Here is a 27,359-nt window from a genome sequence, read left to right on the forward strand (position 1 = left end):
GGGAGATGAGAGCGGCAAAATCCAGACCGTTTGCCAATTTGCAAGGAAGAGACTTAGCGTCAAGATTAATGCGCGGTTTGCTTTGGTCTGGGGGAAATTGCTAGTTGCCCTGGGTACCTATTACTCAGAAGTAAGGAGGGTTATTTGGATAAAAGTTGCTGTGGGCTCAGCGTCTTTTTTTCCAGCAAGGATGCCGTCACTCTTGGGCGCAGAGTTCCTGGACCAATTTCCTCTTTTCTCTCCGGGAATTAAAGGCACGCATGTGGTGCTCTGTGCTACACATTCGAAAGCCTGCTTTTCATGCTTGAAAACAGAAAAAGATCAGATTCGCTTAGAGACTCTGAAGGTGGGACCAAGCCAAGCGGGTTCTTTCCCTCCCCAAATATTCCCTGACTCAAACAAACAAACTAAAATGAGCAGAAACTGGCAAGGGGGGCAGAAGAGGGTAACGGAAAGGGTCATGGGGGATGTACGTATTGAACACTCAAATTGCTATTCCATGCTGGTGCTTGCCTTTGGAGCATGTGCAGAGTGTTTGTGTGCCAGTGTCCATGTGATGTCACAAAGGGTCATGGGCAGCAAGGAAGTTCAGAGCAGCCTTTTAAAAGGAGAGTGTTGTTAGAGGGGAAAGGGTTATCGTTATTATTATTATTATTATTATTATTATTATTATTATTATTATTAATTGAATTTATATACCGCCCTATACCCGAAGAAACAACAACCCAATAACACACCCACTCCATACCTGTTGAGAATATTAAGATCCTAAGTGCAGTGGTGTCCAAACTTTTTTCAAAGAGGGCCAGATTTGATGAAGCGAAGGGCCAACCAAAGTTGTTAACCTTAGGATTAAACCTTAGGTTTTTTTTACAGTTGAAGTTGTTAAGGGTTTTTTAGGATTTTACCCCAGGAAATAAACTGAATTCAACCGACCGGCGGGCTCGATAAGGCCCCGAGACAGACATTTGACATACCTGTCCTAAGGGGTAGTGTCAATAATAGAAGCACTTACATGATTGTTGCTGAGCTAACCTGACACTTGTTAAACTTGTACAGTGGTACCTCTGGTTATGTACTTAATTCGTTCCGGAGGTCTGTTCTTAACCTGAAACTGTTCTTAACCTGAAGCACCACTTTAGCTAATGGGGCCTCCTGCTTCTGCTGCGCCGCCGGAGCACAATTTCTGTTCTCATCCTGAAGCAAAGTTCTTAACCCGAGGTACTATTTCTGGGTTAGCGGAGTCTGTAACCTGAAGCGTTTGTAATCTGAAGCGTCTGTAACCCGAGGTACCACATTCTGATTTCTAGGGAAATATAAATATCTCTACCTGTTGAGAATATTAAGATCCTAAGGGTTAGCATCAATGATATCCCAATCCATGCAGAATGTTAAACGCTATATTGATGCATGGAACGTCCCCAGACCTTTTTCTTCTCCCTTCCCATACGGTATGATATATATGTCTATAGATATAGATATACCGTATTTTTTGCCCCATAGGACGCACTGCCCCATAGGATGCACCTAGTTTTTTGGGGGGGGGGAATAAAGAGGAAAAAAATTATTTCCCCCCCAGCCCGAGCTTCCCCCAACCCCAGCCCCCAGAACAGCCTGCTATCTCCAAGCCTAAGGAGCCGCGCCGGTCTCCCCAGGCTTGCGGAGAGCTGCGCGAAGCCCGGGCGCGCTCTTCAGCACGCCCCAGGCTTTGGAATGCAGGCAGAGCCGCGCCGGGCTCCAGAGGGTTGCGCGGAGCTGCGCCGAGCCCCGGAGTGTAGGCAGCTCCGCGCAACCCTCGGGAGCCCGGCGCGGCTTCACGCCGGGCTCCCTAGGGTTGCGCAGAGCTTCCTGAAGCCTGTATTCGCCCCATAGGATGCACACACATTTCCCCTTCAGTCTAGGGCCCTGTGGGACTTGACATCTTTCCGCAGGGCCTGCAAGACAGAGCTGTTCCGCCAGGCCTTTGGCCAGGGCACAACCTGACTCCCTCCCTCGGCAATCTTCGCAGAGCTCTGGCCCAATGGTGGCCAGTGGCTTGAATTTAATTAATTTTATAATGAATGATTTTAGAGTGTTGTTTGTGTTGTACTTTTGTACTGTTTTATTGTTGTTAGCCGCCCTGAGCCCGGCTTCAGCTGGGGAGGGCGGGATATAAATAAATATTTATTATTATTATTATTTTGGAGGGGAAAAGGTGCGTCCTATGGGACGCGGGTGGCGCTGTGGGTAAAAGCCTCAGCGCCTAGGGCTTGCCGATCGAAAGGTCGGCGGTTCAAATCCCCGCGGTGGGGTGCGCTCCCGTTGTTCGGTCCCAGCGCCTGCCAACCTAGCAGTTCGAAAGCACCCCCCGCGTGCAAGTAGATAAATAGGGACTGCTTACTAGCGGGAAGGTAAACGGTGTTTCCGTGTGCGGCTCCGGCTCGCCAGAGCAGCGATGTCACGCTGGCCACGTGACCCGGAAGTGTCTCCGGACAGCGCTGACCCCCGGCCTCTTGAGTGAGATGGGCGCACAACCCTAGAGTCTGTCAAGACTGGCCCGTACGGGCAGGGGTACCTTTACCTTTTATAGGGCGAAAAATACGGTATTGCTGTTAAGCCACTTGGAGACCTTCAGACGACAAGCAGCTAATAAGCTGAAAAAGTAGTAATGATAAACAGCCCTAAATGTATGCTGAACCGCTGTTCTCTAACTAAGCCCCATAAGGATGCAGAAGGAGAAGCCTGGGTTCTCTCCTGAGGCTGCGCTGAGCCCATAGCCTGTGTTATGGTGATAATCTGCTCACTGATGGATGTATTGCTTGAGTTAAGAATGCACGGGTGGAGAAGCAAGCCCTCCGGTAGGCCACATCCACACTGCACATTTAAAGCACAAGGCTCCCCCCTCCAGGATCATGGGAACTGTAGCTTACTGCTGACAGAGCTACACTTCCCTCAACAAGTTCCCAGGAGAAGCAGTGCGCTTTAAATGTATGGATGGAGGTTCCTGGACGCATTAGCACTAGTTTTCTGGGCGTTAGGTACCACCTGTCGGTATCTCCAAAATGCTGGAGAGGGTGCACCTCCACAGGCACATACCTCCACGTGTGGTGGGAGTGCCCCAAAATCCAACTATTCTGGACAACAACCATACGAGAAATACGTAAAATAACCAAGCAAGTGTTAGAAACCACCCCAGAATTGGCCCTACTAAACATCTTCCAAGACAATAATGCCCACTTGCACCACAAAGAACTCATAACCCCCCTACTTTCAGCAGCCAGAGGCATCATAGCCAGACACTGGAGAGACCTGTCAGGAGTAAGCATGGACCAATGGTACCGAATAGTATGGGAAACAGCCCTACTAGAAAAATTAACCAATAAACTGAAACTGTCACAGGGACAAATAGAAGAAGACGCCTTCACCCAGGTATGGCTCCCCTTTATCACATACACAGCCCAACAAGACAATGACAAAAATCCACCGACAGCATACAAATCAATATGGCTAACCTGATCCAAAACACCCACCCACCCCACTCACACACGAAAACAAAGACCACCACAGCCAACCACAAATGAACAGCCACACCCTAGGCCAACCCCAACCTCTCTCACCACCAAAGGAACACAAGCGAACAGCAGAGAACCTGCACAAGTGATGCTGACACCAAACCCTACATATATTAAGTAAAATAGAAACATCCCCCTTTTCTTCCTAATGTATCAACAAATGAAGCTGATTTGTAAAAAAATATGAGAGAAAGACATTGCACACACTTTTGTAAACCAACAAAATCTTTAATAAAAACAAACAAACCCACACACAAATGTATGGATGGAGTGGATGTGGCCGCAGACCAGATTAGTCTCAGAGGAGCACCAGCGCCCTAGAAGGCAAGCTACGGCGTCTTCCTGCCTCCTTGACCAAGCTCCCCAAAATAGTTTCCACCTCAGAGTTTGCAAGATTGGTGTCTGATTGCCTTTGCAGAGGAAGAACGGGCAGATGCGTATTCCAGCCTTGTTGCAATCTTGACAACGCGACTGGCAAAGCCGCTGGCTACCCGCAAGACTGCGCCAGGCCTGACAGAAGCCCTTGCGCAGATCTTTAGGAATTATTGGGTTGACCCCGTGGCCAATCAGCCCCGTGGTCAATCGGGCAGGGAATTGGCCTCAATCTCCACTTGCCTGGCTTTTGGCATCTCTGAGGGACAAGCCATTAAGCAGGGCAGCAGGTCTTGACATGCCTGTTGTGCTAATTGCGGCGGCTCCTTAATTGGGTGTGCTTAATTAGCCAATGTTCACACATGGGGAGTTGGCTGTGGTGCAATGCATGTCAAGCGCCATCAACCTTCTGAGCGCTGCCTGGGCCCTGATACTTCCAATCTCTGCTTGGCTTCTGGTTTACAGGTCCACAGAGTCGCCCTGAGAGATCCGTTTTTTCATTTATCACCCCTTCTCTGAATGCCTTTGTCCTCTGTCTCTGCTGCTCCTTACACAAGCTTCCATTGCTACTCTTTTGCCACCTTCGATGGTGGTGGTGGTGGTTTGTTTTCACGACTCTATTGGGACAGCTAGACCCAAGCCCCATTTTCAATACTCTTTCTAATACCTGAAGGAACGTCTCCACCCACATCGTTCTGCCCCTGACACTGAGGTCCAGCGCCAAGTGCCTTCTGGCAGTTCCCTCACTGCGAGAAGCAAATCTACAGGGAACCAGGCACAGGGCCTTCTCGGTAGTGGCGCCCTCCCACCTGGTGTCAAAGAAATAAACAACTATCTGACGTTTAGAAGACATCTAAACAGGCAGCCCTGTTTAGCTTTTAATATCTGAAGGACTATTGTATTTTAATATTTTGTTGAAAGCTGCCCAGAGTGGCTGGGGAAACCCAGCCAGATGGGCAGGGTATAATTAATAAATTATTATTATTATTATTATTATTATTATTATTATTATTATTATTACTACTACTACTTGTACTACTACTATTATTTATTACATCTCAACAACTTTGACCCACTTTTGGGGATATGGCAACCCTATTTAAATTGATACTGCAACCTTCCCTCTGAAATAGCCTCCAAGGGAGGCCCTCAGAAAACTACTAAAAATTAAATAGGAGATCCAAGTAACTCCATATGAAATCCAATTTGGAATAATGCATTTTAGAAAGTAAATAAATCTGAGGTCCAGTGCCAAGGGCCTTCTGGCGGTTCCCTCGCTGCGAGAAGCCAAGCTACAGGGAACCAGGCAGAGGGCCTTCTCGGTAGTGGCGCCCGCCCTGTGGAACGCCCTCCCACCGGATGTAAAAGAGAAAAACAACTACCGGACTTTTAGAAGACATCTGAAGGCAGCCCTCTTTAGGGAAGCTTTTAATGTTTAATAGGTTATTGTATTTTAGTGTTTTGTTGGAAGCCGCACAGAGTGGCTGGGGAAACCTAGCCAGATGGGCAGGGTATAAATAATAAATTACAATGGTACCTCGGGTTAAGTTCTGTTCTTAACCTGAAACTGTTGTTAACCTGAAGCACCACTTTAGCTAATGGGGCCTCCAGCTGCCGCCGTGCCGCCAGAGTACGATTTCTGTTCTCATCCTGAAGCAAAGTTCTTAACCTGAAGCACTATTTCTGGGTTAGCAGAGTCTGTAACCTGAAGCGTATGTAACCTGAAGCGCATGTAACCTGAGGTACCACTGTACTATTATTATTATTATTATTATTATTATTATTATTATTATTATTATTACAGTGGTATCTCAGGTTAAGTACTTAATTCATTCCGGAGGTCCGTCCTTAACCTGAAACTGTTCTTAACCTGAAGCACCACTTTAGCTAATGGGGCCTCCCACTGCCGCCGCGCCGCCGGAGCACGATTTCTGTTCTCATCCTGAAGCAAAGTTCTTAACCGGAAGCACTATTTCTGGGTTAGCGGAGTCTGTAACCCGAAGCGTATGTAACCCGAAGCGTATGTAACCTGAGGTACCACTGTATTATTATGGAGCATGGTAAAAAAAATGGGGAAAGAGAAAAATGAGAGAGAACGGAAAGCAAGTCGGTGTCATGTTGCAGGTTGGGATTAAAGGCAGGTCCTGATCCAACGCTGCTGTGCTGTGCAGTTATTCACAAAGTCCTTCCCTTGAGCCCGATGTCCCTGAGCAGCTTGTGCTGAAAAAGGAAAAGGGGTTTAGGCTTGGGACTCCAACGGCCAGAGTTGGCTGCTGTTCAGCTGTCAATGCCACGCTGAAGCCAGCTCTTAATAGCTCTTCATTTTCCAGATTTCCAAATCATCCGGAACGTGATGCTTAACGCATCCTAAACGTTGCCTCTTATTAACAAGCTGTGGCTTTTGTCTGCCAAGAAGATTAAAACCAGCACGGCGGCCTCCGCGATCGCTGGGATGCTGTTCCGCAATTATCCAAACGGGGTGGGGGGGGGAGTACATGGGACTATGTGGGGGCATTCCCTAAATTCTGCGGTTTGAAAGCCCCACATGTGCTCTTGGAATGAATTCAGGATGGACGGTTGAGTTAGATTTGTATCTCGCCTGTTCCTAGAGGCTCACTGTGGGTTCCTTATAATCTGAAAACAAGGCTAAAGGGGGGGGGGGATACAATACAGTGGTACCTCGGTTTAAGAACAGTCCTGTTTACGAATTATTCAGTTTACGAACTCCGCAAAACCGGAAGTAGTGTCCTAGTTTGTGAACTTTACTTCGGTCTAAGAACGGAATCTGAATGGTGGAAGGGCGCCGGTGGTAGAAGGCCTCATTAGGGAAAGCACACCTCAGTTTTAGAACGGTTTTGGTTTAAGAACAGATTTCCGGAACAGATTAAAGTTTGTAAACAGAGGTACCACTGTATTTCCAATGTTTTTGAAAATGTGAAGCTTTGAAGGCTAACATCCCCAGCAGAAACCATCCAATACAGTGGTACTTCGGGTTACAGACGCTTCAGGTTACAGACGCTTCTGGTTACAGACTCCACTAACCCAGAAATAGTACCTCTGGTTAAGAACTTTACCTCAGGATGAGAACAGAAATCGCACGGCAGTGGCGCAGCGGCAGCAGAAGGCCCCATTAGCTAAAGTGGTACCTCAGGTTAAGAACGATTACAGGTTAAGAACGGACCTCCAGAATGAATTAGGTTCTTAACCTGAGGTACAACTGTATTAGCTCTTTCTCCAAGCTGCTCATATGAATGCAAGAAGAGCTTGCTGGATCAGACCAATGGCCTGTCCAGCCCAGCATCCCATTCTCGCAGTGGCCAACCAGGTGTGTGTGGGAAGCTTGCAAGCAAGACCTGAGCACAAGAGCACTTGATCCATTTGCAATTCCCAGCAAGGATCTACTGCCTTGGGCAGTGGAGGCAGCCATTGATGCTCAAACTGCTCCAAGCTCATTGGAGTCACAGTTGTTACTATTCATTAATTTTGTTGTTGTTGTTGTTTAGTCGTTTAGTCGTGCCCGACTCTTTGTGACCCCCTGGAACAGAGCACGCCAGGCACTCCTGTCTTCCACTGCCTCCCGCAGTTTGGTCAAATTCATGTTTGTAGCTTTGAGAACACTGTCCAGCCATCTCGTCCTCTGCCGTCCCCTTCTCCTTGTGCCCTCCATCTTTCCCAACATCAGGGTCTTTTCCAGGGAGTCTTCTCTTCTCTTCTCATGAGGTGGCCAAAGTATTGGAGCCTCAGCTTCACGATCTGTCCTTCCAGTGAGCACTCAGGGCTGATTTCCTTCAGAATGGAGAGGTTTGATCTTCTTGCAGTCCATGGGACTCTCAAGAGTCTCCTCCAGCACCATAATTCAAAAGCATCAATTATCCGGCGATCAGTCTTCTTTATGGTCCAGCTCTCACTTCCATACATCACTACTGGGAAAACCATAGCTTTAACTATTAATTTATTAATTTATATACCGCTTATTTGCCTGGGTGGCAGTTTTCAAGTATGTATAAAGTCAAGAAGAAGAAGAAGAAGAAGAAGAAGAAGAAGAAGAAGAAGAGGAGTTTGGATTTGATATCCCGCCTTTCACTCCCCTTCAGGAGTCTCAAAGCGGCTAACAATCTCCTTTCCCTTCCTCCCCCACAACAAACACTCTGTGAGGTGAGTGGGGCTGAGAGACTTCAAAGAAGTGTGACTGGCCCAAGGTCACCCAGCAGCTGCATGTGGAGGAGCGGAGACGCGAACCCGGTTACCCAGATTACGTGACTACCGCTCTTAACCACTACACCACACCTTGCTCTTCCTGTGCTTCATGTGACCACCCCACTAAGCCCAAGTAACTGGATGGCTAACATGTGAAATCATAACATTCTAAGGGGCCCCTAGGTTCATCTAGTCCAACCTCCTCCAATGCAGGAATCTCAACGCAAGCATCCATGACAGATGGCCACCCAAACTCTGCTTAAAAACTTCCAAGGAATGAGAGTCCACAACTTCCCAAGGGAGTCCGTTGCACGGTCAAATTGCCTGGAAATGGATGCCCCACCTAAATCTCTTCTGTCAGTGTCCCCTATCACTGTATTCCTGCTCCATGATGGCAGTCATGGGGTTGTTGTCTTTCACATGACGGTATATGTTTTGACTCCACAGAGTGGGAAGTGATGGAGACAGGAAGTTTGGGTTACTGTGTTCCGTGAAGTGGGACTATTGTTCTTTTTCTCTTTGCTGTCTGATGTTAGAGCGAGAGAGGGAGCCAGGTTGCAGTGCTCCGTGTGTGTTTATATGTAAATAAAGTAGATTAGCCAAAATGCTGAGTTGCTGAGGTCTGTTACGCAAGCTGGGAAGACTCTGCGGATCCCTAAGTGTGCCGGTGTTGGTTGGCATCGGTCGCTGTGATGTTCGGGCTGAAGAAAGCTTTTGAAGCTCCCGAACGATTGACCAGGAGGGAGGGAACATGCCAGTTGGGCATGTGTCTCTGCCAGGGTCCTACTTGAGTGTAGGCTGAGCTCCCGACAATCACATCCCCTTCTCTCAGTGGGTGGCAACCCCTCTCCCCATCTTAGCACAAACCTCCCCCTCTACACTGTACCCCCTCTTGTGAATGGTGGTGGGACTGCCACAACTGCTGTCCACAGAGCAAAAGAGAAAGGATTGCTCTTTCTCTTTCTATCTTACCGGTCTGTTTTGTACATTTTTTTGGTCTTGATGCACGGTATTTATGGGTTCCCTTGTAAGCCGCCTTGTGGGGGGATTGTACCCTAAAAGGCAGGATACATGACCACGTTGAATAGATGACTAAAACCCCAGAACGACCCTTCCACCCCCATTCTCTGCAGCCCTGTATCCCTCCCACACAGGCCGTGAGTGACCGAATTGCAAATAGGTCCCTATCCAGCGAGCATCTCAACAAGACGACTGAGCCACACACTGGACAATGGGCCATTTCTAAGACAGCAATATTGGGGTGCCGCTCCATGCCTTGCTGTATACCTGAGGTCTCTAACATGCTGTCTTCACCAGTAGGGCATCTGCCTTGCATAAAGAAAGCCCCAGGTTCACTCCAGGTAGGACTGGGAATGTCTGTTTTCTGACGCCTTGGAAAGCCACTGCTCTCCGTGTTGGCAATACTGAGCTAAATAGACTAATGAATCTGACTCAATATCAGGCAATTTTCTGTCTTCCCCTTCCATGACCTCCTCCAAGGGCTCCTACTCTTCCTAGTTTAAAAAAAAAGAAAATGAAGGGTGGTAGTGTTGGTTTTTTCCTTGGGAGAGGATTCCCTGATTTTTTATTTATTTTTTGGTGGGGGAGAATCCTGATTTTGCATCCGTTTGTTTGGGGAGCTGTAGGTGATCCCCCACCCCAGGTTTTTTTTATTCGTTTTCCAAATTTATGACACATAAATCCACAAACATGAAAAGAAAACGTTAAAAAACAAACAAACATTATCCTAACTGTAATAATTCCACTTTTGTTAACATTGTTGGGTGACTTCCTCGGGTCCCCCTGACTGAGTTTCCATCTAAATCATTGTAGCAGTTTTCCAAAACTATTTTTACGTAGAATTTGCTTGGTTGATTAACATCTTTCTTTCTTTTCATTTTAACAACATAGTATTCTAAAACATCACATATTTAAATACTAGGTCTATCTGATACTCGCAAGTAGGTAAAGGTAAAGGGACCCCTGACCATTAGATCCAGTTGTGACCGACTCTGGGGTTGCGGCGCTCATCTCGCTTTATTGGCTGAGGGAGCTGGCGTACAGCTTCCGGGTCATGTGGCCAGCATGACTAAGCCGCTTCTGGCGAACCAGAGCAGTGCACAGATATGCTGTTTACCTTCCCGCCGGAGTGGTACCTATTTATCTACTTGCACTTTGACGTGCTTTTGAACTGCTAGGTTGGCAGGAGCTGGGACCAAACAATGAGAGCTCATCCCATCGCGGGGATTCGAACCGCCAGCCTTCTGATCGGCAAGCCCTAGGATCTGTGGTTTAACCCACAGCGCCCTGATACTCGCAAGTAATTCTATTTAAATTATCTTAACATATTTAGCTAAATAGTATTTGAATTTCTTGGATGGGAGCTGTAGGTGTTTTGCCCATTTTTGGAGTAGGGCCTGAACACGGCCCTTTTCTCTTCTGTGAAACGCGCATTTCCTGCTGCCCACATCATTTTCTTAATCCCTGCTACTACACCCTCTTGTTGCAGGCGGTGTTTTGATATCCTAGGACCAAGGAGGAGACAATGAAATATATATTTATCTAAGGTGAAGAACCCCATTTCCATGACGAACAGAGCCCGTGACAAAATAAAAACCCGGAGGAGAAAAGTGGAAACTGGTACCGGAGAGGGTGGGGAGACGGCTAGCGCATTGCAGCCTTGAGCATTTCCCGTAAATGGATTCTTAAGTAGCCGAGCCGCAGACGCCTGGGATGGTTTTACCCAGCGATGCCACAGACACTTTGCTCTGAGGTGGAAGAAGATGCCAAGTGACAGCCCAGCTCGAGCAGCGAGGTGGTACCAGTTGCATAATAGTGAAATGCCAGGGAGGGGAAGTGTTCAGAAAAGGACAGAGGGCTGCCGTGTGGGATTGTGGAAAGGGAACGGCGGCTCTGAAATGGCGGGCTCAGGGTTTGGCGGCAAGAGGGCAGGTCAGCGCCCCCAGTGGTCGGCAGCTGGCCGCTTGGGGGCCAAATACGCCTATGGCCTGAATCTTCTTAAAGCAATTACCGTATTTTTTGCACCATAACACTCACTTTTTTCCTCCTAAAAAGTAAGGGGAAATGTCTGTGCGTGTTATGGAGGGAATGCCTACGGGTGGCATGCCTAAGGATTTTCCTCCTCTAAAAACTACGTGCGTGTTATGGTCGGGTGCGTGTTATAGAGCGAAAAATACGGTAAATACAAGTACAGTCATACCTCTTGTTACGTTCGGTTCAGGTTACGTCTTTTCAGGTTGCGTCCTGCGGCAGCCCGGAAGTAACAGGACGGGTTACTTCTGGGTTTCGCCGCTCACGCATGCGCAGACGCTCAAAATGACATCACACGCATGCGCAGGAGCGGTGAATCGCGACCCGCAGACGCACAGACGCGGGTTGCGTTCTGCTCATGATGCGAACAGGGCTCCAGAACGGATCCCATTCACAACCAGAGGTACCACTGTACAGTGGAACCTCGGTTGTCGAACGTAATTTGTTCCGGGAGACTGTTCGACTTCCGAAAAGTTTGACAACCAAGGCGTGATGGACAGTCGGCAAATTCCATTGAGAAAATGGAGAAACACATCTCGGAAGCCGTTCGACTTGTGAGGCACGTTCGAAAACTGAAGCGTTCACTTCTGGGTTCTTGGCATTCAGGTTCCGAATCGTTCAGCTTCTGAGACGCTCGAAAACCGAAGTTCCACTGTAGTAGTTGAAGAGTGGTAGGGGAACTTCCGTATTTTTGTGTCACCAACCATAATAATAGTTCATTCTTGTTTTTATCTTGTATTTTGTGGGGTTTTTCTTGCATTTTTAAGTTGCGAACTACAACTTCAATAAATAAATTCAGTAAATAAATAGTACCAGGCAAGGCCAGCCAAAGCCACAAAGGGACTCCATTGGCTTTATTGCCGCCATCTTGGGCCAGTGTTGCTGAGGGAACAGGACTTCAAGACGACGCCCTGACTGGCGGGCTGTGGTCCAAGGCCATTTTTGCTGGATACAAGCGAGGTCCTTGAAACCAGAAGGAGCACACAGCTCTCCTCAAAACAGAGGGGGTTTATTCCTGTACTGAGACAGAATTCTGTTGGGGCAAGAAATGAGCCTATGCGTACAAAGCATAAACAAAAGACTGTAACTCCTGGTGACAAACCCAACAGAACCGGAGTAATCTGGGAGAAGCAGCAACATGGTACAAGCAAAGTTCTGCTCCAACTTCCCTGCCGAAGCCATTGGACACAGGATCCGAGTGACGCTGCATCCACCTAGAGTCGAAATTTAGAGTGAAAATGAAATTACAACTGGATTGGCAAGCTTCCTCTTACACATTCTACCTGTGTAAACCACTGAGCCTCTTGGGCTTGCCGATCGGAAGGTCGGCAGTTTGAATTCCTGCAATGGGTGAGCTCCTGATGCTCGGTCCCTGCTCCTGCCAACCTAGCAGTCTGAAAGCACACCAGTGCGAGTAGATAAATAGGTACCACTGTGGCAGGAAGGTAAACAGTGCTTTTGTGCTCTCTGGCTTCCGTCAGGGTGTCCCATTGCTCCAAAAGCGGTTTAGTCATTCTGGCGGCCACATGACCTAGAAAGCTGTCTGAGGACAAACGCTGGCTCCCTCGGCCTGAAAGCGAGATGAGCGCCGCACCCCATAGTCACCTTAACCGTCCAGGCTTTAACTTTACATATTCTACCTCACAGATACAGGATTGCAGGTCTGGGGAGGGGCATGGGGTTTCATCCAGACTGACCAGCCCCCAAACTCATAATATTAACCCTGCTGCAGTTTTCCTGGCCGCTGCCAGGAACCATAATTTGTGTGGCTGCTTAGAAGATCCTGTTTGGGATGCTGAGGATCCCAGGCACCACTGACTTGTGACAGCCTTCAGGAGACTCGCTAATGCTTCTCGTCTCTTTCCCCTCTTCCTCAACCCCACCAGGTCCGGACCTACGATCACTATGGCATCTACCACACCAGCCCGACGCTCGGGAGCCTGACCAAGCCGGTGGTGCTTTGGACGCAGCAGGATGTGTGCAAGTGGCTCAAAAAGCACTGCCCGCACAATTATCTCATCTACGTGGAGGCCTTTTCCCATCACGCCATCACAGGTAATTGAGCCTCCCTGGGTTCCCCAAAAGAGGAGTCTCCCTGGAAGAAAGGGGTGCTCTGTAGCACATGGCGCTTGGGCTTCGTTGTCAGGATAACAACTGCAGAAAATTGCTGAGGCACGAGATTGTAGCAACCATTCGTTGACAAGGAGGGGAAGTTTGGAATAAAGCAGCCTTCCTCAACCTCAGCCCTCCAGACGTTTTTGGCCTACAACTCCCATGAACCCTAGCTAGCAGGACCAGTGGTCAGGGATGATGGGAACTGTAGTCTCAAAACATCTGGAGGGCCGAGGTTGAGGAAGCCTGGAATAAAGCAAGACGAAATATCACGGCAAAGTTGCAAATAATAATAATATAATAATAACTTATTATTTGTACCCCGCCCATCTGGCTGGGCTTCCCCAGCCACTCTGGGCGGCTTGCAACAAAGATCAAAAATATATTAAAATGTCACACATTAAAAACTTCCCTAAACAGGGCTGCCTTCAGATGTCTTCTAAATGTCAGGTGGTTGTTTTATCTCTTTGACATCTGGTGGGAGGGCGTTTCACAGGGTGGGTGCCACTACCGAGAAGGCCCTCTGCCTGGTTCCCTGTAGCTTTGCTTCTTGCACGGAGGGAACCGCCAGAAGGCCCTCGGTGCTGGATCTCAGTGTCTGGGCAGAACGATGGGGGTGGAGACGCTCCTTCAGGTAAACTGGGCTGAGGCCGTTTAGGGCTTTAAAGGTCAACACCAACACTTTGAATTGTGCTCAGAAACATACTGGGAGCCAGTGTACGTCTTTCAATCTGCAAACTGCAGATTTTAGCTAGGCTCGCGAGGAACTACACACACAGTGGTTTTCAACGAGTGTGCCATGGGACCTCGGAGTGCCTTGAATGGTGGCCGGGGGTGCCGCGGGCAACACTGGCCTCTGTCCCGCTTTCCTTCCCTGCCTCCTCTGATGCCCTCTTGCACCTCTGCCTCCCAAAGCCTTGCACAGCTGTTTGTTGCAGCAGCCCTGGCTGCTAGCTCCCCAGGCAAATGGTGCCTCTGGGGCTGGCCAGGGGGTGCTTCCCAGACCTCTGTGGGGCACTGTGAGAAGCCACCTCTTTGGGGCAGGCAGGGCAGGTCAGGGACCAGGGTGGCAGCTGCTGGGAGGACTCTCAAGGAGAGGGGAGAAGAGAGGAGGCTAAGGGAACACTCCACAAGGGAGGGTGTTCGAAGAAGAGTGAGGGGCTGCCCAAGTGAAATGAAGACACCGGACACATTATTTAAGGTTAATGGGCATAAAAAGGCCACATCTTTATTGATTACAGGAATTGAAAGGTATTCGCCTTAGGCATTGGCTCCTATCGACTAGCCGGCATGGAGACCGGGAAGGGTTGTCCACAAGCCGTGGGAGTCCTGTTGAAGTACGCCAACTTGGATCCCACGGGTGTCACCTAGCAGAAAAATAAGAAGTATTGAGGGGTGCTTTAAGCAACTGGGAACAGGCGTGCTTCTAGATAATACGATACGATAATCTTTATTGTCATTGTCCCATACAGAACAACAAAATTGAAAAATCTACAGAAGACATTCAAAAACCAACAAGCCTGCTATCCCAGCCATCCCAACCTGGTTAGCCCCCTAAAAACTCTGATATCCCATTTTTAAATACAATATACTCCTATACAGACTCCTTACAAGAGCCAGTGTGGTATAGTGGTTAAGAGTGGTGGACTCGTAATCTGGTGAACCGGGTTCAGTTCCCTTCTCCTCCACATGCAGCTGCTGGGAGACCTTGGACTAGTCACACTACTTTGAAGTCTCACCTCACAGAGTGTTTGTTGTGGGGGAGGAAGGGAAAGGAGATTGTTAGCCGCTTTGAGACTCCTTTGGGTAGTGATAAAGCGGGATATCAAATCCAAACTCTTCTTCTCTTCTTCTTCTTACAATGCGTTTAAAACCAAAAGTGCATTTGGGTAGAAACTGTTTCTCAGGCGGCTAGTCCTAGTCTTTATACCTTCTTCCAGAAGGCAGAAGCTGAAAGAGATCATTTCCGGGGTGCGCACTATCCTGCGCTATCTCTGCAGCTTTCTTGTGGCACCTGGAAGCATAGATTTGATCCAAGGTGGGAAGAGTGCACCCAATTCTTCTCTCCGCAGTCTTTACAACCCTGGACAGCATTGTTTTTCCCCTGACCATGCAGCTCCCAAACCACACACAGAGACCATAAGTTTATACACTCTCCACAGTACAATGGTAAAATGCCATCAACAGGTCCTTTGAGAGACTGTTTTTCTGGAGGATTCTCAGAAAATATAATATAATGCTGTGGTGCTAAGTTTTTAGGAGAGTGGTCGTATTACAATCTGGCATGCTTTGGCAAACAGTGGATGGATGAGTCGGGGTTCAGCCAATGGGAAGCTCAGGACGGCGGGGGGGTGTGCATATTTTCTCTGGCTCTGGCACGGTCTAAAGGTTATTGGATTCTTTGTCCAGAACTTAGCATCTTCACGCCCTTGCCTAGAGGATTGTTCCTTTTGTCACATACGTACAGGTGAGCAACAGAGCCGGCGCAGCCATTGGGCAGAGGGAGGCAACCGCTTTTGGCGGCAGAAGCTGAGGGGTGGCAGCAGCACTGCTTCATTGACTGTTCCCTTCTGTTGGTGGGCAGAGGCAGGAGTGCCCTGCCCCAGCCAGCAGCCCTCAGGTGTGCTGAGGGATGCTACTGTCCTGTTGCCAGCATGGAAGTTTGAGTCAGCTCTCGGTCCAGTCACCTTCTGAACATGGAAGTGGAGTAGGGGAGCCATCTTGTTGTCCTTTGCCTCAGGCGGCAAAAGGTTTTGGGCCGGTTCTGCCAGGCAGCATTAATTGCTTCTTATGTAGGTACTTGCGGCAGCCTTTCAGCGTGACATCCTTTCTGGGTTTTCCAGGCTGACAGAAAATAGTAGATCCAGGGCGGCTTTATCTGGAGAACAAAAGGATCTTTGCAGAAGAACATGAAGCAGACAAGCAAGCGAAGTTGCTGGATTAATATTTTACAAGCAAGAGAGAAAGTAGCCCGAGCCAATAATTACTGCGCAGACACTGTCTGGGGTGTGTGTTTGTTTGGAACCAAAGAAAGGCAGACAGATCAAACTGCCTGTGTTTCCCCTCACCCCAACCTTTGCTTAGAAGAGGGTAACGTATCTGTGTCCTGATTTGGGAGGCAGAGAGGAAGAAAGAGAAGAGAAAGGGAGCGAAGTTGTGGTGTTTTCTCCCTGGGAGTCACAAAGGCTGCTCCCTCAGCCTCGCGTGCCTTGGAGGGTTTGGTGAAACACTAATGGAACGGCTCGCTCAAGCCCCTGCGTTGGAAATAAAGGAAGCATTAGCAATTGTACCCGCAGGAGAGGTGGGCCAAGCGAGTTATAACATCCCTCTGCTCACAAAGCCTGGATGGCAGGAGAGGGGGCTGATGGGAAACTCTTGCGTTCTAGGGAGGATGCACCAATCTGTTCCAACATTCCTCCAGTGCTCACAGAGGAGCCTTTGAAATAAAATGTGTTTTGATGCAGGAGGTAGATTGGAGAAACACAGAGAAACCCCGTTGCAGGAAAGAAATACCTTCCAAGCTGCATGATTTGTAGGGTTGGGTCAGCACAGCATCATTTTACGACAGGCTTCATTTTATTCATTACACTTACGTCGCACCTTTCCTCCGAGTTGCGCAAGGCGACCCTCCGCCTCCCCGTTTTATCTCCACAACAGCCCTGTGAGGTGGGCTAGAGTGACAGCGGCTGGCCCAACGTCACCTGGTGCACTTTGCGGCTTAGCGGGGATTTGAACCCAGGTCCTGGTCCAGCACGTGAACCACTACACCCCCCTGGTCACAGTTTGAGGGTTTGGGGTTTTGTTCCTTGTTGTTAAATAGCAATCAGTGAGTTGGTGGGGGGAGGAATTGGGATCAGGACTGTGGGGCATGGGGAGGGGTAGTTGAGTCCTTTGCGCCCCCCCCCCCGCTGTAGCCCAAAATGAACGCTGAGTCCGTGAAGCCTCTGTCACAGCAGTCTCCCTCATGCGCCAGGCAAGAACTCTGGAGGGCAAGGATTTCTGAAACGGCCACAGGGTGGGGAGGAAAGGCTTAAAAGCCCTCAGGTACACATAGGCACACACATGTATCTGACAAGCTGCCATCTGAAATGCCAGATACATGAATTGCCTATCATCCAGTTTGACCTGTTTTATGCTGTAGAAAAACCACCACAAAATTCTGGGTTGAGTCTGGGAACAATGTTGTTGTTGTTGTTTAGTCATTTAGTCGTGTCCGACTCTTCATGACCCCATGGACCAGAGCACGCCAGGCACTCCTGTCTTCCACTGCCTCCCGCAGTTTGGTCAAACTCATGCTGGTAGCTTCGAGAACACTGTCCAACCATCTCATCCTCTGCTGTCCCCTTCTCCTTGTGCCCTCCATCTTTCCCAACATCAGGGTCTTTTCCAGGGAGTCTTCTCTTCTCATGAGGTGGCCAAAGTCTTGGAGCCTCAGCTTCAGGATCTGTCCTTCCAGTGAGCACTCAGGGCTGATTTCGTTAAGAATGGAGAGGTTTGATCTTCTTGCAGTCCATGGGACTCTCAAGAGTCTCTTCCAGCACCATAATTCAAAAGCATCAATTCTTCGGCGATCAGCCTTCTTGATGGTCCAGCTCTCACTTCCATACATCACTACTGGGAAAACCATAGCTTATACAGACCTTTGTCGACAAGGTGATGTCTCTGCTCTGGGAGCAATAGGGCATGTCATTTGAAGGGGCGAAGCTTACATTTTGCAAATTTCTTTAGTGAGGGGTCTTAAAAATACATTTTGGGGGGGTGAAGAATTCAAATCTGCCATCATTTTAGTGATTGGTGAGATGGAGAAGTGCAGAAACTGCCTTTGGAAAACCAAAAGCGTTTCAATTTTACCTTATGAAAACAGCAGGTAATGCTTTATAAAATACAGAATATGGCTGCAGGTACTTGGCAATGATTTTTAATGATTTCCGTGCCACGTTGCACATATTTTACTTACCGAGCAAAGCTAAACAATATTGAATTAACCAAAATACCTATTGAGTTCCCAGGTCATGTTACAACATTTTAGCGCCCCCCATTTTTGGAAGTTGAAAGATTCAATGCACCATATGTGGAACGGTCTGTCTATGCCTGGGCTGTCACCACTTCAGGCTACAAGGGGGAGCTGGGCTGGATTGCTCCCTACTCCCAAAAAATAAAACCCCTCTGCACAGAAGCCTGGTGAAGAACACCCACCCACTCGCCCTGCAGAGCTCTTATCTGGCCCTTTCTCCCTCCTCCTCCTCACGGTTCTGCTTTCTTCCCGGTAGGTCGGGCGTTGCTGCGGCTGAATGCGGAGAAGTTGCAGCGCATGGGGATAATCCACGAGTCTCAGCGGCAGGAAGTCCTCCAACAGGTGCTGCAACTGCAGGTGCGCGAGGAAGTCCGCAACCTACAGCTCCTCAGTCAAGGTACGGTGGCTGGGGGGCGGGATGTCCCCAAATCACTCCTGATTCCCTGCATTTGAGTGGCCTGCTGCATTGGTCAGCCTAAAGACGAATAACCTCTGGGGGTTACTTCTTGTTCCTCCCGGGTCTGTCTGTCTTGCCACTGGTAAAGGACAAGGGAGGGGAGGGCAGATTCTGATAAAAGGAAGCAGAAAGAGATATGGATTCTACTTCTCCACCTGCAAAGCCTGGGACTTGTGGGGTGAAGCTTTGAGATTCGGGGCACTTTCAGACTGTTGCTGGTTTTGGGTGGGATTCAGTTCCGCACTAGCAAATCCACGTTGCACAGTTAAAGCTGAGCTGGGCCTCTTGCACAACAAGCCTCTTTGCCCCCCAAACTGGACTTTTTGCAATAAGGGAACCTGCCGGCAAATTGCACTGGGGAAATGTGGGGTAATGAACAACTGCCAGGCACAACATCGTTTAACCTCCCTACCAACAAATCAGGATGAATGCTGACTTCATCCAACCTCCCGGCAAGCTTCTGTGCCAACAGATCAGGGTGAATCTTGCCCGGAAGTGACATTTGCATCTCAGCCATCCTTTTAAAGAGCGTTTAAACAGGATGTTGTGGTTGCTTCAATGCACAGCAGTTTGTTGTGGACTTGGGTGCTGCTTATTCCTGCAGTCTTATTGCAAGATCCACATGTCGCAGTATTATATATTTAAAAAAAAAACCCTTTCCCATAGTTCCCCCTCCCTGCACCTTCCCATTTGCCATTTCCAAAGGTGCTGTAACGTCTTTTGACTTTTACTTATTGGATTTTCTGCGGAAATAGAAAATCCGTTTTAAGTTGGAAGCTACCGTATTTTTCGCTCCACAAGACACACTTTTTTCCTCCTAAAAAGTAAGGGGAAATGTCTGTGCGTCTTATGGAGCAAATGTGTGGTTGGTCGCTGGCTCCCTTTCCAGCCCCGGACCCTTGCCCAGGCCTCCATTGTTGAATGTTCTGCAGACGGAGGCTGTTTGTTTCCCCAGCAACATGGGACTGGCTGATTAGATTATCTGTCAGGAAACTGTAGAAATGGCTCCCTTTCCTTTCCCAAAGAAGCTGCAGAACTGTGAGTTGAACCCCATAAAAACAGGATTTTTTTACCTCTGCAAAGTAAGCTCAACAACTTTGAGCTGATCCTTAAAAAACCGAGGCTTTTCCCCTTTGCAAAAGAAGCTGCACAACTGTGAGATGATCCTCAAAAAACTGGGGCTTTCCCCCTTTCCTCCTCTAAAAACCAGGTGCGTCTTATGGTCAGGTGCGTCTTATGGAGTGAAAAATACGGTAATAGGGGGTGGGAATTTGATGAGGATGACATCAGATAAGAGTCTGAACAAATTTTGCATGCACCGACCCCTCCATAAACTGCAACCCACCTGAGAGGGGGGGTCCCGCAAGGAAGGGTGATGCTGCCCAGCGGGAAAAGTCGCCAGCCAGCCATCTTTCTCTCTTTCACCCCCCATCTCTTCCCTCGATTCTCATTCCATCCTTTGCTCCCCACCTTTCCCCTTCCTTCCCATCTCGCTGCCTCCTCCTAGTCGCCCTCTCTGCTTCCTCCATTCCTACTTCTTCTCTCCCCCCATTTCACCAATCTCCTCCATTCCTTTTCTCTTCCTCTTTCTTCTGCGGTTCAGCATCCCCACGCCTTTGCTCCTTCCCTCCACATGTTGTCTCCTTATGCTTGCCCTCAGCCTTGCTTCAGAGGAGGGGAGCAGGGTCAGCCTGGCCTTGTTCCTGCTTCATGGATGGGGCCCTGCAGCTGGGCTCCCTCCCCCCCCCCCGTTGCGTTCACCCAGTTGTCTGTCTCCCGAAGCAAGACTGGACCAGAGGCCTCCAAGATCTGTCTGCTGGAAACCGTTCTGAGAACCTTCCAAGTGTCTTCACCCTCTCCCCCTTGACCTCATTTCCAACTTCCAGGTGGGCCCAGGAGTGCTGTCCCCCAGTCTTGCTTGAGGCATCCCCTTCCCCAATTCACCCATCGCCACGATTTCCCCCCGTGTCCTCCGCCTCCAATCTCCCTTGACAGCTTTGGTACTTACTCCCTTTTTTCTGTTTCTTTCCTTCGCTCCCAACCCTCCTTCTTCCAGCCTCTTTTGGGAACATCTCCTAACCCCTCCGGCTTGTCCCGGCACGACACTGTGAAGTTGCATCGCTTCTGGGATGCGGATGGCTTGTGTGGACCACAGGTCTGGACACCTCGATTGCATGCTTGGGAAATTAGGAAGGGACCCGATCCCAGACTGGCTCCAGGGGGGGCGGTATTTGGTGCGCTCGCTCTCCCCACCCACCCCGACACCCACCCCTCACTCTTCTCTTTGATTCCTCATTGGTTCCATGCAGAGACCAGCTGCTCTCTGGCTCAGAACTCATGCCACGCCAAACCACCGCCACTAGGACTTGTCAAACTCAGCCTCGTGGGATCCGATCACAGCGCGAAATTGTTTCCTTGATGAAACCAGCGAGGACAGACTTTCTCCCCAGAAGGACACGGAAGACTTCTGAATCCGAGGATTTTGCAAATGCTTCACTCGTTTCATTGTACGGGCGTCTTGGATCTCGTTCAGAGGCTCTCCGTAGCAATCAGGGTGTGTGGGCTGGAGTGGTTCAGAGGCCATTCTCCAAATTCAGGATTCCCAGGTTGAACCCTTGCCTTTGCCACAAGCTCACCAGCCTCTGACCCCCACCCCCCCACACACACCACCATCTGCAATATGAGGATAAAAATTCTGGTCTACCTTACAGGGGTGTTTGGAGGATAACAACCAGCTGCCCATCGTTTTGAACACTCCTTAACAAGCTACGTAAGCACTGTTTATTATTACTACTGCATATAAGAGTAAAAACAATGGGGGTGGCCTCTGTGTATGGGTGTGTTAATGCCAAACTTTGGTCAGATTTTTAACCTGAATGCACAAATGCCCAAACTTGACTTTTTAAAAATAATACACTTTTAGCGCAATTCCTGCTGCTAATTGCAGTGGATTCTTTGTCCAACATTCAGACTGTCCCCTCCTTGCTGAGGCTGTGATATATTTGGGGAAGGAGGTTGTGTTGAGAAGCCAAGGCTCGATTGAGAGTGATGGCAGCCAATGACTCTACATACTGCCAGACACTGGCCACAGAAGCAGCCTGTCTGTCACTGGTCATCTTGGAAATTTTGGAGGGACTGTAGCTCAGTGGTAAAGCACCTCTTTAGCATGCAAATGGTCTCAAGTTCAGTTCCTGGGGTCTTTGGTTCCAAAGATTTGGGAGCAGTTGTTGGGAGGGACCTACTGGCCGAAACCCTGGACAGAAACACTGCCCAATACTCAACTTTGCAGACAAATTCTTGGACCTGCTATAAGGCCACTTCCTAACAACAACCCACATTTCTGGAACAGGAATTTAAATTAAGAGTCGCCCAGTGAAGCTTTATGTATTTTAACAAGGTTTTCTGTAAAAAAAAAACAAAAAACAACCACAAAGGAAAGCCAAACAAAACAACATCAACGAGAGTGAGCAAACACACAGAATTCCTGAAAGGTAGTAAATGTTATTATCATTATCAATATTAATTTATTAAATTTGTACATCGCCCTTCATCCAAAAGATTGCAGAGCGGTTCACAGCATAAAAATATAAAATGAGAACACAAAATGCATAATGAAGCAAAAAAATAAAATAAACCAGCAACCCCCAACCCCAACCCCCCAGTTAAAAGGCTAGAGAATGTTAATCAGTCAGAGACTCCCTGGAGAGAGTGTTCCACAAACAGGGAGCCACCACACAAAAGTCCCCGTTTTCATGTTGCCACGCTCCAGACCTCTTGTGGAGGAGGCACGTGAAGAAGGGCCTCCGATGATGATCGCAGGGTCTGGGTCGGTTCAAATGGGGAGAGGGAGTCCTTGAGGTATTGCGGTCCTGAGCTGTTTAATAATGACTTGTGAAAGAGGCTTTTGACATTCCCTCTTCCCCACCCCCCAACCCACCCACATCTAATAATGAAGCTTGGCATGTGCTGAGTGGTGGTTCGCAAGCAGTGCCACAGTCCTCCTTTCAACAGCTGGGGGGAACTGTGGCCCTGTCTCTTATTTCCTGCAAGCAGGGGGGGGCCTGGAGAAGGAGGGCACGTCCTCTGAAAAAGGACAAAGAGTCGTTGGCCCTTCTCCTAGCAGACTGTTGGATGGGAATGACAGAGATGGAAGTGTCCCAGAGAGAGAGAGAGAGGGAAGGAGGGAGGGAGAGAAGGGGTGTCACAAAGGGAGAAGAAGAGAAAAGGAGATGAGGGGAGAGAGAAAGAAAGAGAGAGAGAAAAAGAAAGAGAGAAAGAAAGAGAGAGAGGAAGAAAGAAAGAAAGAAAGAAAGGAAGGAAGGAAGGAAGGAAGGAAGGAAGGAAGGAAGGAAGGAAGGAAGGACGGGCCAAATACCTTTGGCTCTGGTTCCATCTCGTACAGTGGTACCTCTGTTTGCGAACAGGATCCGTTCCGAATCCCCGTTCGCAACCTGAGAGGAATACAACCCACGTCTGTGCGTCTGCACATGCGCAGGTCACAATTTGCCACTTCTGCACATGCGCATAACATCATTTTTGTGTGTCTGCGCATGCGCGAGCGGCGAAACCCAGAAGTAACCCTTTTCGATACTTCCAGGTCGCCACAGGACGCAACCTGAAAAGACGTAACTGACCTGAACTGAACGTAACAAGAGGCATGACTGTACTAGCATACACCTCAAAGGTATTTTGCCCTAACTACAAACTTTAGCACCTTCTGTCCTTCCGTGCACAGCCTCTGTGCCCTCTCAACATTAAAAAAAAGGTCTGCACCAAAACACTTGTGATTAGAAAGTGCTGCCCAAGCATCACTTGATTCGCCATGCGTGTCCTCCAACACTGCTGCACTCGAGCGCCGAAACTCACTGTGAAAACCCTAGAGATCAGGTCACCGCTGGATACTTGAAGGCCTTCCTCAAGCTAAATAGCGAGGGCCACTTCTAATGCTTCTCCTTTCAGAAACCACACCTGTTCCGCCAGCCCACCCTTCGCCCAACTTGGCAGGTTGTTAGAAAGGGCCGGAAGAAAGCCCCAAACTTCTGAACCGGAGAAGATGCTTTATACGGAGCCAGGCCGTTGGCCATCATAGAATTGTAGAGTCGGAAGGGACTATCAGGTGTCATCTAGTCTGACCCCTTGCAATGCAGGAATCTCAACAACCCATGTCAACATCATCCACTCTGGCAGCTCTGCAGCATCCCTGGTGGAGACGCTGTCTTCAAGGTCTTACTAAACACCCCCCCTCCCCTGACGGGCAGCTGACCCATTTTTGGGAAACTAGGTAGATTCACCTTGGTGGTTGAGGTGAGAGTTTTTCCCATGGGGGGGAAATCTGTAGCCGTATAGATTTGGGTCCATGACCTTTGGGTCCATTTCGGTAACTGGGCTGAGTTACTCTCCTTGCTCCCTGCACAGACCCACCTGAACGCTCTCCTGTCCTTCGCTTGCCTCCAGTGCAGCAGACCATGATTTCTAAAGACTCTCTCCCCTGCCCCAGATAAAACGCACAGCTCAGAGTGCACCCAGAGCACTCCTGAAAATCGATTTAGCTTACATCAAGAGGCAATGCTTTTGCAATCATTGCGCTGCCCTTGGCAGATTCCTCTGCTTCTGAGGGTGCCCCCAATCCTTCAATTCTCCTCCTGTGCACAGTCTATTAAAATTAATAGCGGTGCCGTTATCTGCAGGGTACGCCCTACTGCCAAGGTCATAAGTCAGCCCATTAAAACCCAGCGCATGTTATTGCTCCCTCGACAATGAATTATTATTGGCGTTAGAAATTTGGGACCGTGCCATGCGATCGCAGGGACTAGTAGCGCAGAAGGCAGCAAGACGGCTTGGCTTAATGGACCAGCCTCCGATGACGTCATAGCCGGTGCCATTGGCCATGTGGTCTGGGGCTGATGGGAGTTGGAGTCTGGTGACCTCTGGAGGGCCACAGGTTCCCATCTCCTTTGGGACCTCACGGAGGCGGATTTAGGGCAGGAAAAATAGTTCCACCGCGCTGGGCACTGAGCCCAGTGGGTGCCGAAACTATGAGCAGAATGGAAGGCGAGAGGCGAATTTTGGCCATGCATCGTTGAAATTTGAAAGACCAAAGTCTGCCCCTGGTCTACCTTTTCTCTGCCTAGGAGTGCTTCCAAAGCCACCAATAAGTTCGGTTGTACGAGCCACTGCCTGCAAAGGGTGTTTTTACTGGCTTCCGTCACCCACCTCCTGCCCAGCTCTTCCTGGCCACCCAGCTGTGAAACAAAGCTTTTGATTAGCTCCCCGGCAGTCCTCCCCGAGGCGAGCTCATCCCCGCGACAGGCTGGGCAATAAGGTCCCTTATCAAATGTCCAAAGTAATTTCCCTAAGCCGTCTCTCCTCGCCCTCTAAATGGGCAGCTCTGCCGTGGCAGTCAGACGGAGCCTCTGGGAAGAACCTGGCCATCTTTGCCCTTCAGCCCGGCTGCTCAGACCCGTTCTGCAGAAATTAGATTGGGGGCAACGGCATTGTCCTCGAAGCTCCAAATTCCTGTTACACCAGATATAAAAGCTCCTCGGTTTTGCATTGCGAGAGGAAGGCCCTTTGCTCTGGGCAAGTCAGAACTCTGATTCGGCCGCTCATTTATTTCTTATACCACTAAATGTATTAAAAATATTGTCCAATGACCAATGTAGCCCATTTGCATCAGGGCCTGCCTTTGACTTAGAACCATAGAATTGGAAGGAATCACCAGAGTTCATCTAGTCCAGCCCCCCCCCCTGCAAGGCAGGAATCTTTTGCCCAATGTGGGGCTCGAACCCACAACCTTGAGATTAAGACTCTCAAGAGTCAGGTCCATAATCCGTAATCTGTCTGGTTTAGGGCTGCTAGTATGGTGCAGTGGTTAAGAGCTGTGGACTCGTAATCTGAGGAAGCGGGTTCACTTCCCCACTCCTCCACATGCAGCTGCTGGGTGACCTTGGACTAGTTACACTTCTGTGAAGTCTCTCACCCCCACTCAGCTCACAGAGTGTTTGTTGTGGGGAAGGAAGGGAAAGGAGAATGTTAGCCGCTTTGAGACTCCTTCGGGTAGTGATAAAGCGGGATATCAAATCCAAACTCCTCCTTCTCCTCCTCCTCCTCCTCCTCCTCCTCTTCTTCTTTGCTCCCTGGGAGCTGTTCTCCACCAGGGCAAACGCAGCCCATAAGCTCAGCCATCCTGCCTCATTTTGCATCCCCAGCCTGGCAGACACGGCCCCTCAAGAAAATTAAGGCGTATTGAGCACCTAGCCCACTCAGAAGCTTTATTTGTACATTTGTGTCCTTCTCAAAGGAGCTTGAGGTTGTGTTTGTGGTTCTGCCCTTTCCTGTTGCATCCACACAAGAACCCTGCGAGGTAGGTCAGGATGAGAGGCAACAACTGGCCCAAGGTCACCCAGGTGACACATGTCACCATTCTACTATGCTGGCTTCCACAGGCCGGTAGCTACTCCAGGTTCTTTTAACCTGGAGACTCCTGGGCTTGAGTCTGGACTTACTTAGGTGCAAAGCATGTGATCTACCACTGACCGGAGACCCTGGAGTGATGAGCGGAGAAGAACCAGAAGGAGATACAATTGTCAGTTGCCCGTGCTGTTAGAAATGAGAACACTGTTAAGCCACAGGAAATTGAGAAGAGAGGATAAAGTGTGGCTGTTTTTCCGGTGTTTTCCTAAGAGCAAAATGCCTGTCGCTGTGACACGCATCGTCTTCGGCAACCTGCTGTCCTCCAGATGTCTTAAACTACAACTCCCATGTTGGGAGTTGTAGTCCCAGGTATCTGGAAGGCGCTGCCAGCTTGGCGACGACTTGGCCACGGGATGGCATTTGTAACGCAAGGATCATTCGGGGGATCGCATTCTAATGTCGTCCTCTCAAGTGCAGCGCTGTTACTTTTTTTCCATAGGAGTGAATGGCGTCCATTGGAGATGGTCTAGGCAAGCACTCCAGCCCGTGGTCACCTGAACTGTTGCAAACTGAGCTTCTGCTGTTGGCATTGCTCAGCTGAGCTCCAGGGCTGGGAACCTCGAGGCCAGGGGGGTCTAACCATATAGAACGCCAGGTGTGGGGCAGGTAAAAACGTGGCTTAGCCAAATGGAGCTTGGCCGGCCCCCCAATCAGCTGATTGGAGATGCCTCTCAAGCCCTAACTGCTAGGCAAGATGGTGCTTTGAAAGGGGCTCCTGTTTGCTGCCTGTGGAGTAGCTCCTTTCAATGCTCTCTGTTGCCCCGTGCTTATGAAGGGGCTTCTGAAGACCCCTGTGGGTGGGTCACTTGTGACTTCAGGTGATTGGCAGGTGGCTGGCTCCACTCGCCTGCCAAACATGGCCCAGGAGAAGTGGTGGAGGTAACAATTATTTGGCCATCGGCCAGATCCAGCCCCCAACCTGGGCAGAGCTGCCACCTGGGTTGGGTTTCAAAGCTACACTTCAATCATAGAGTTGGAAGGGATCCCTGAGGTTCATCTAGTCCAACCCCCTACCATGCATGAATTGATTGGTTTAGATCTGGCCCTCTGGAGCAGCAGAAACCAAGCTTGCTCTGTCTTCCACCTGAAGTGTTACAGAAACAGCCTTTGTTGTAGATTCTCCAGCCAACAG

At 49.3% G+C, this 27,359-nt stretch overlaps 1 protein-coding gene and 1 pseudogene across 2 annotated transcripts in view; both read left to right on the forward strand.

Annotated features, from left to right (window-relative positions):
• The window catches only part of SAMD10 (sterile alpha motif domain containing 10), a 54,381-nt gene extending 33,105 nt beyond the window's left edge, over positions 1 to 21,276 (forward strand). Inside the window, exons 3-6 of one of the 2 annotated variants that reach the window (XR_008331254.1) lie at positions 13,058 to 13,226; positions 18,554 to 18,694; positions 20,811 to 20,909; positions 21,064 to 21,160. Coding sequence is in view for 1 of the 2 variants with exons in the window: in XM_053394563.1 (XP_053250538.1) it covers positions 13,058 to 13,226; positions 18,554 to 18,694; positions 21,064 to 21,173 (420 nt within the window). In the remaining variant the exon portion in view is untranslated. Of the gene's footprint in view, positions 1 to 13,057; positions 13,227 to 18,553; positions 18,695 to 20,810; positions 20,910 to 21,063 lie in introns of both variants that reach the window. The other variant, XM_053394563.1, reaches the window with a different exon arrangement.
• On the forward strand, positions 11,039 to 13,050 carry LOC128415083 (60S ribosomal protein L35a-like; annotated as a pseudogene).
• Positions 21,277 to 27,359: the final 6,083 nt, after the last annotated feature.

This window comes from Podarcis raffonei, chromosome 6 (genome assembly GCF_027172205.1).
Source record: "Podarcis raffonei isolate rPodRaf1 chromosome 6, rPodRaf1.pri, whole genome shotgun sequence".
In the NCBI taxonomy this organism is placed as follows: domain Eukaryota; kingdom Metazoa; phylum Chordata; class Lepidosauria; order Squamata; family Lacertidae; genus Podarcis; species Podarcis raffonei.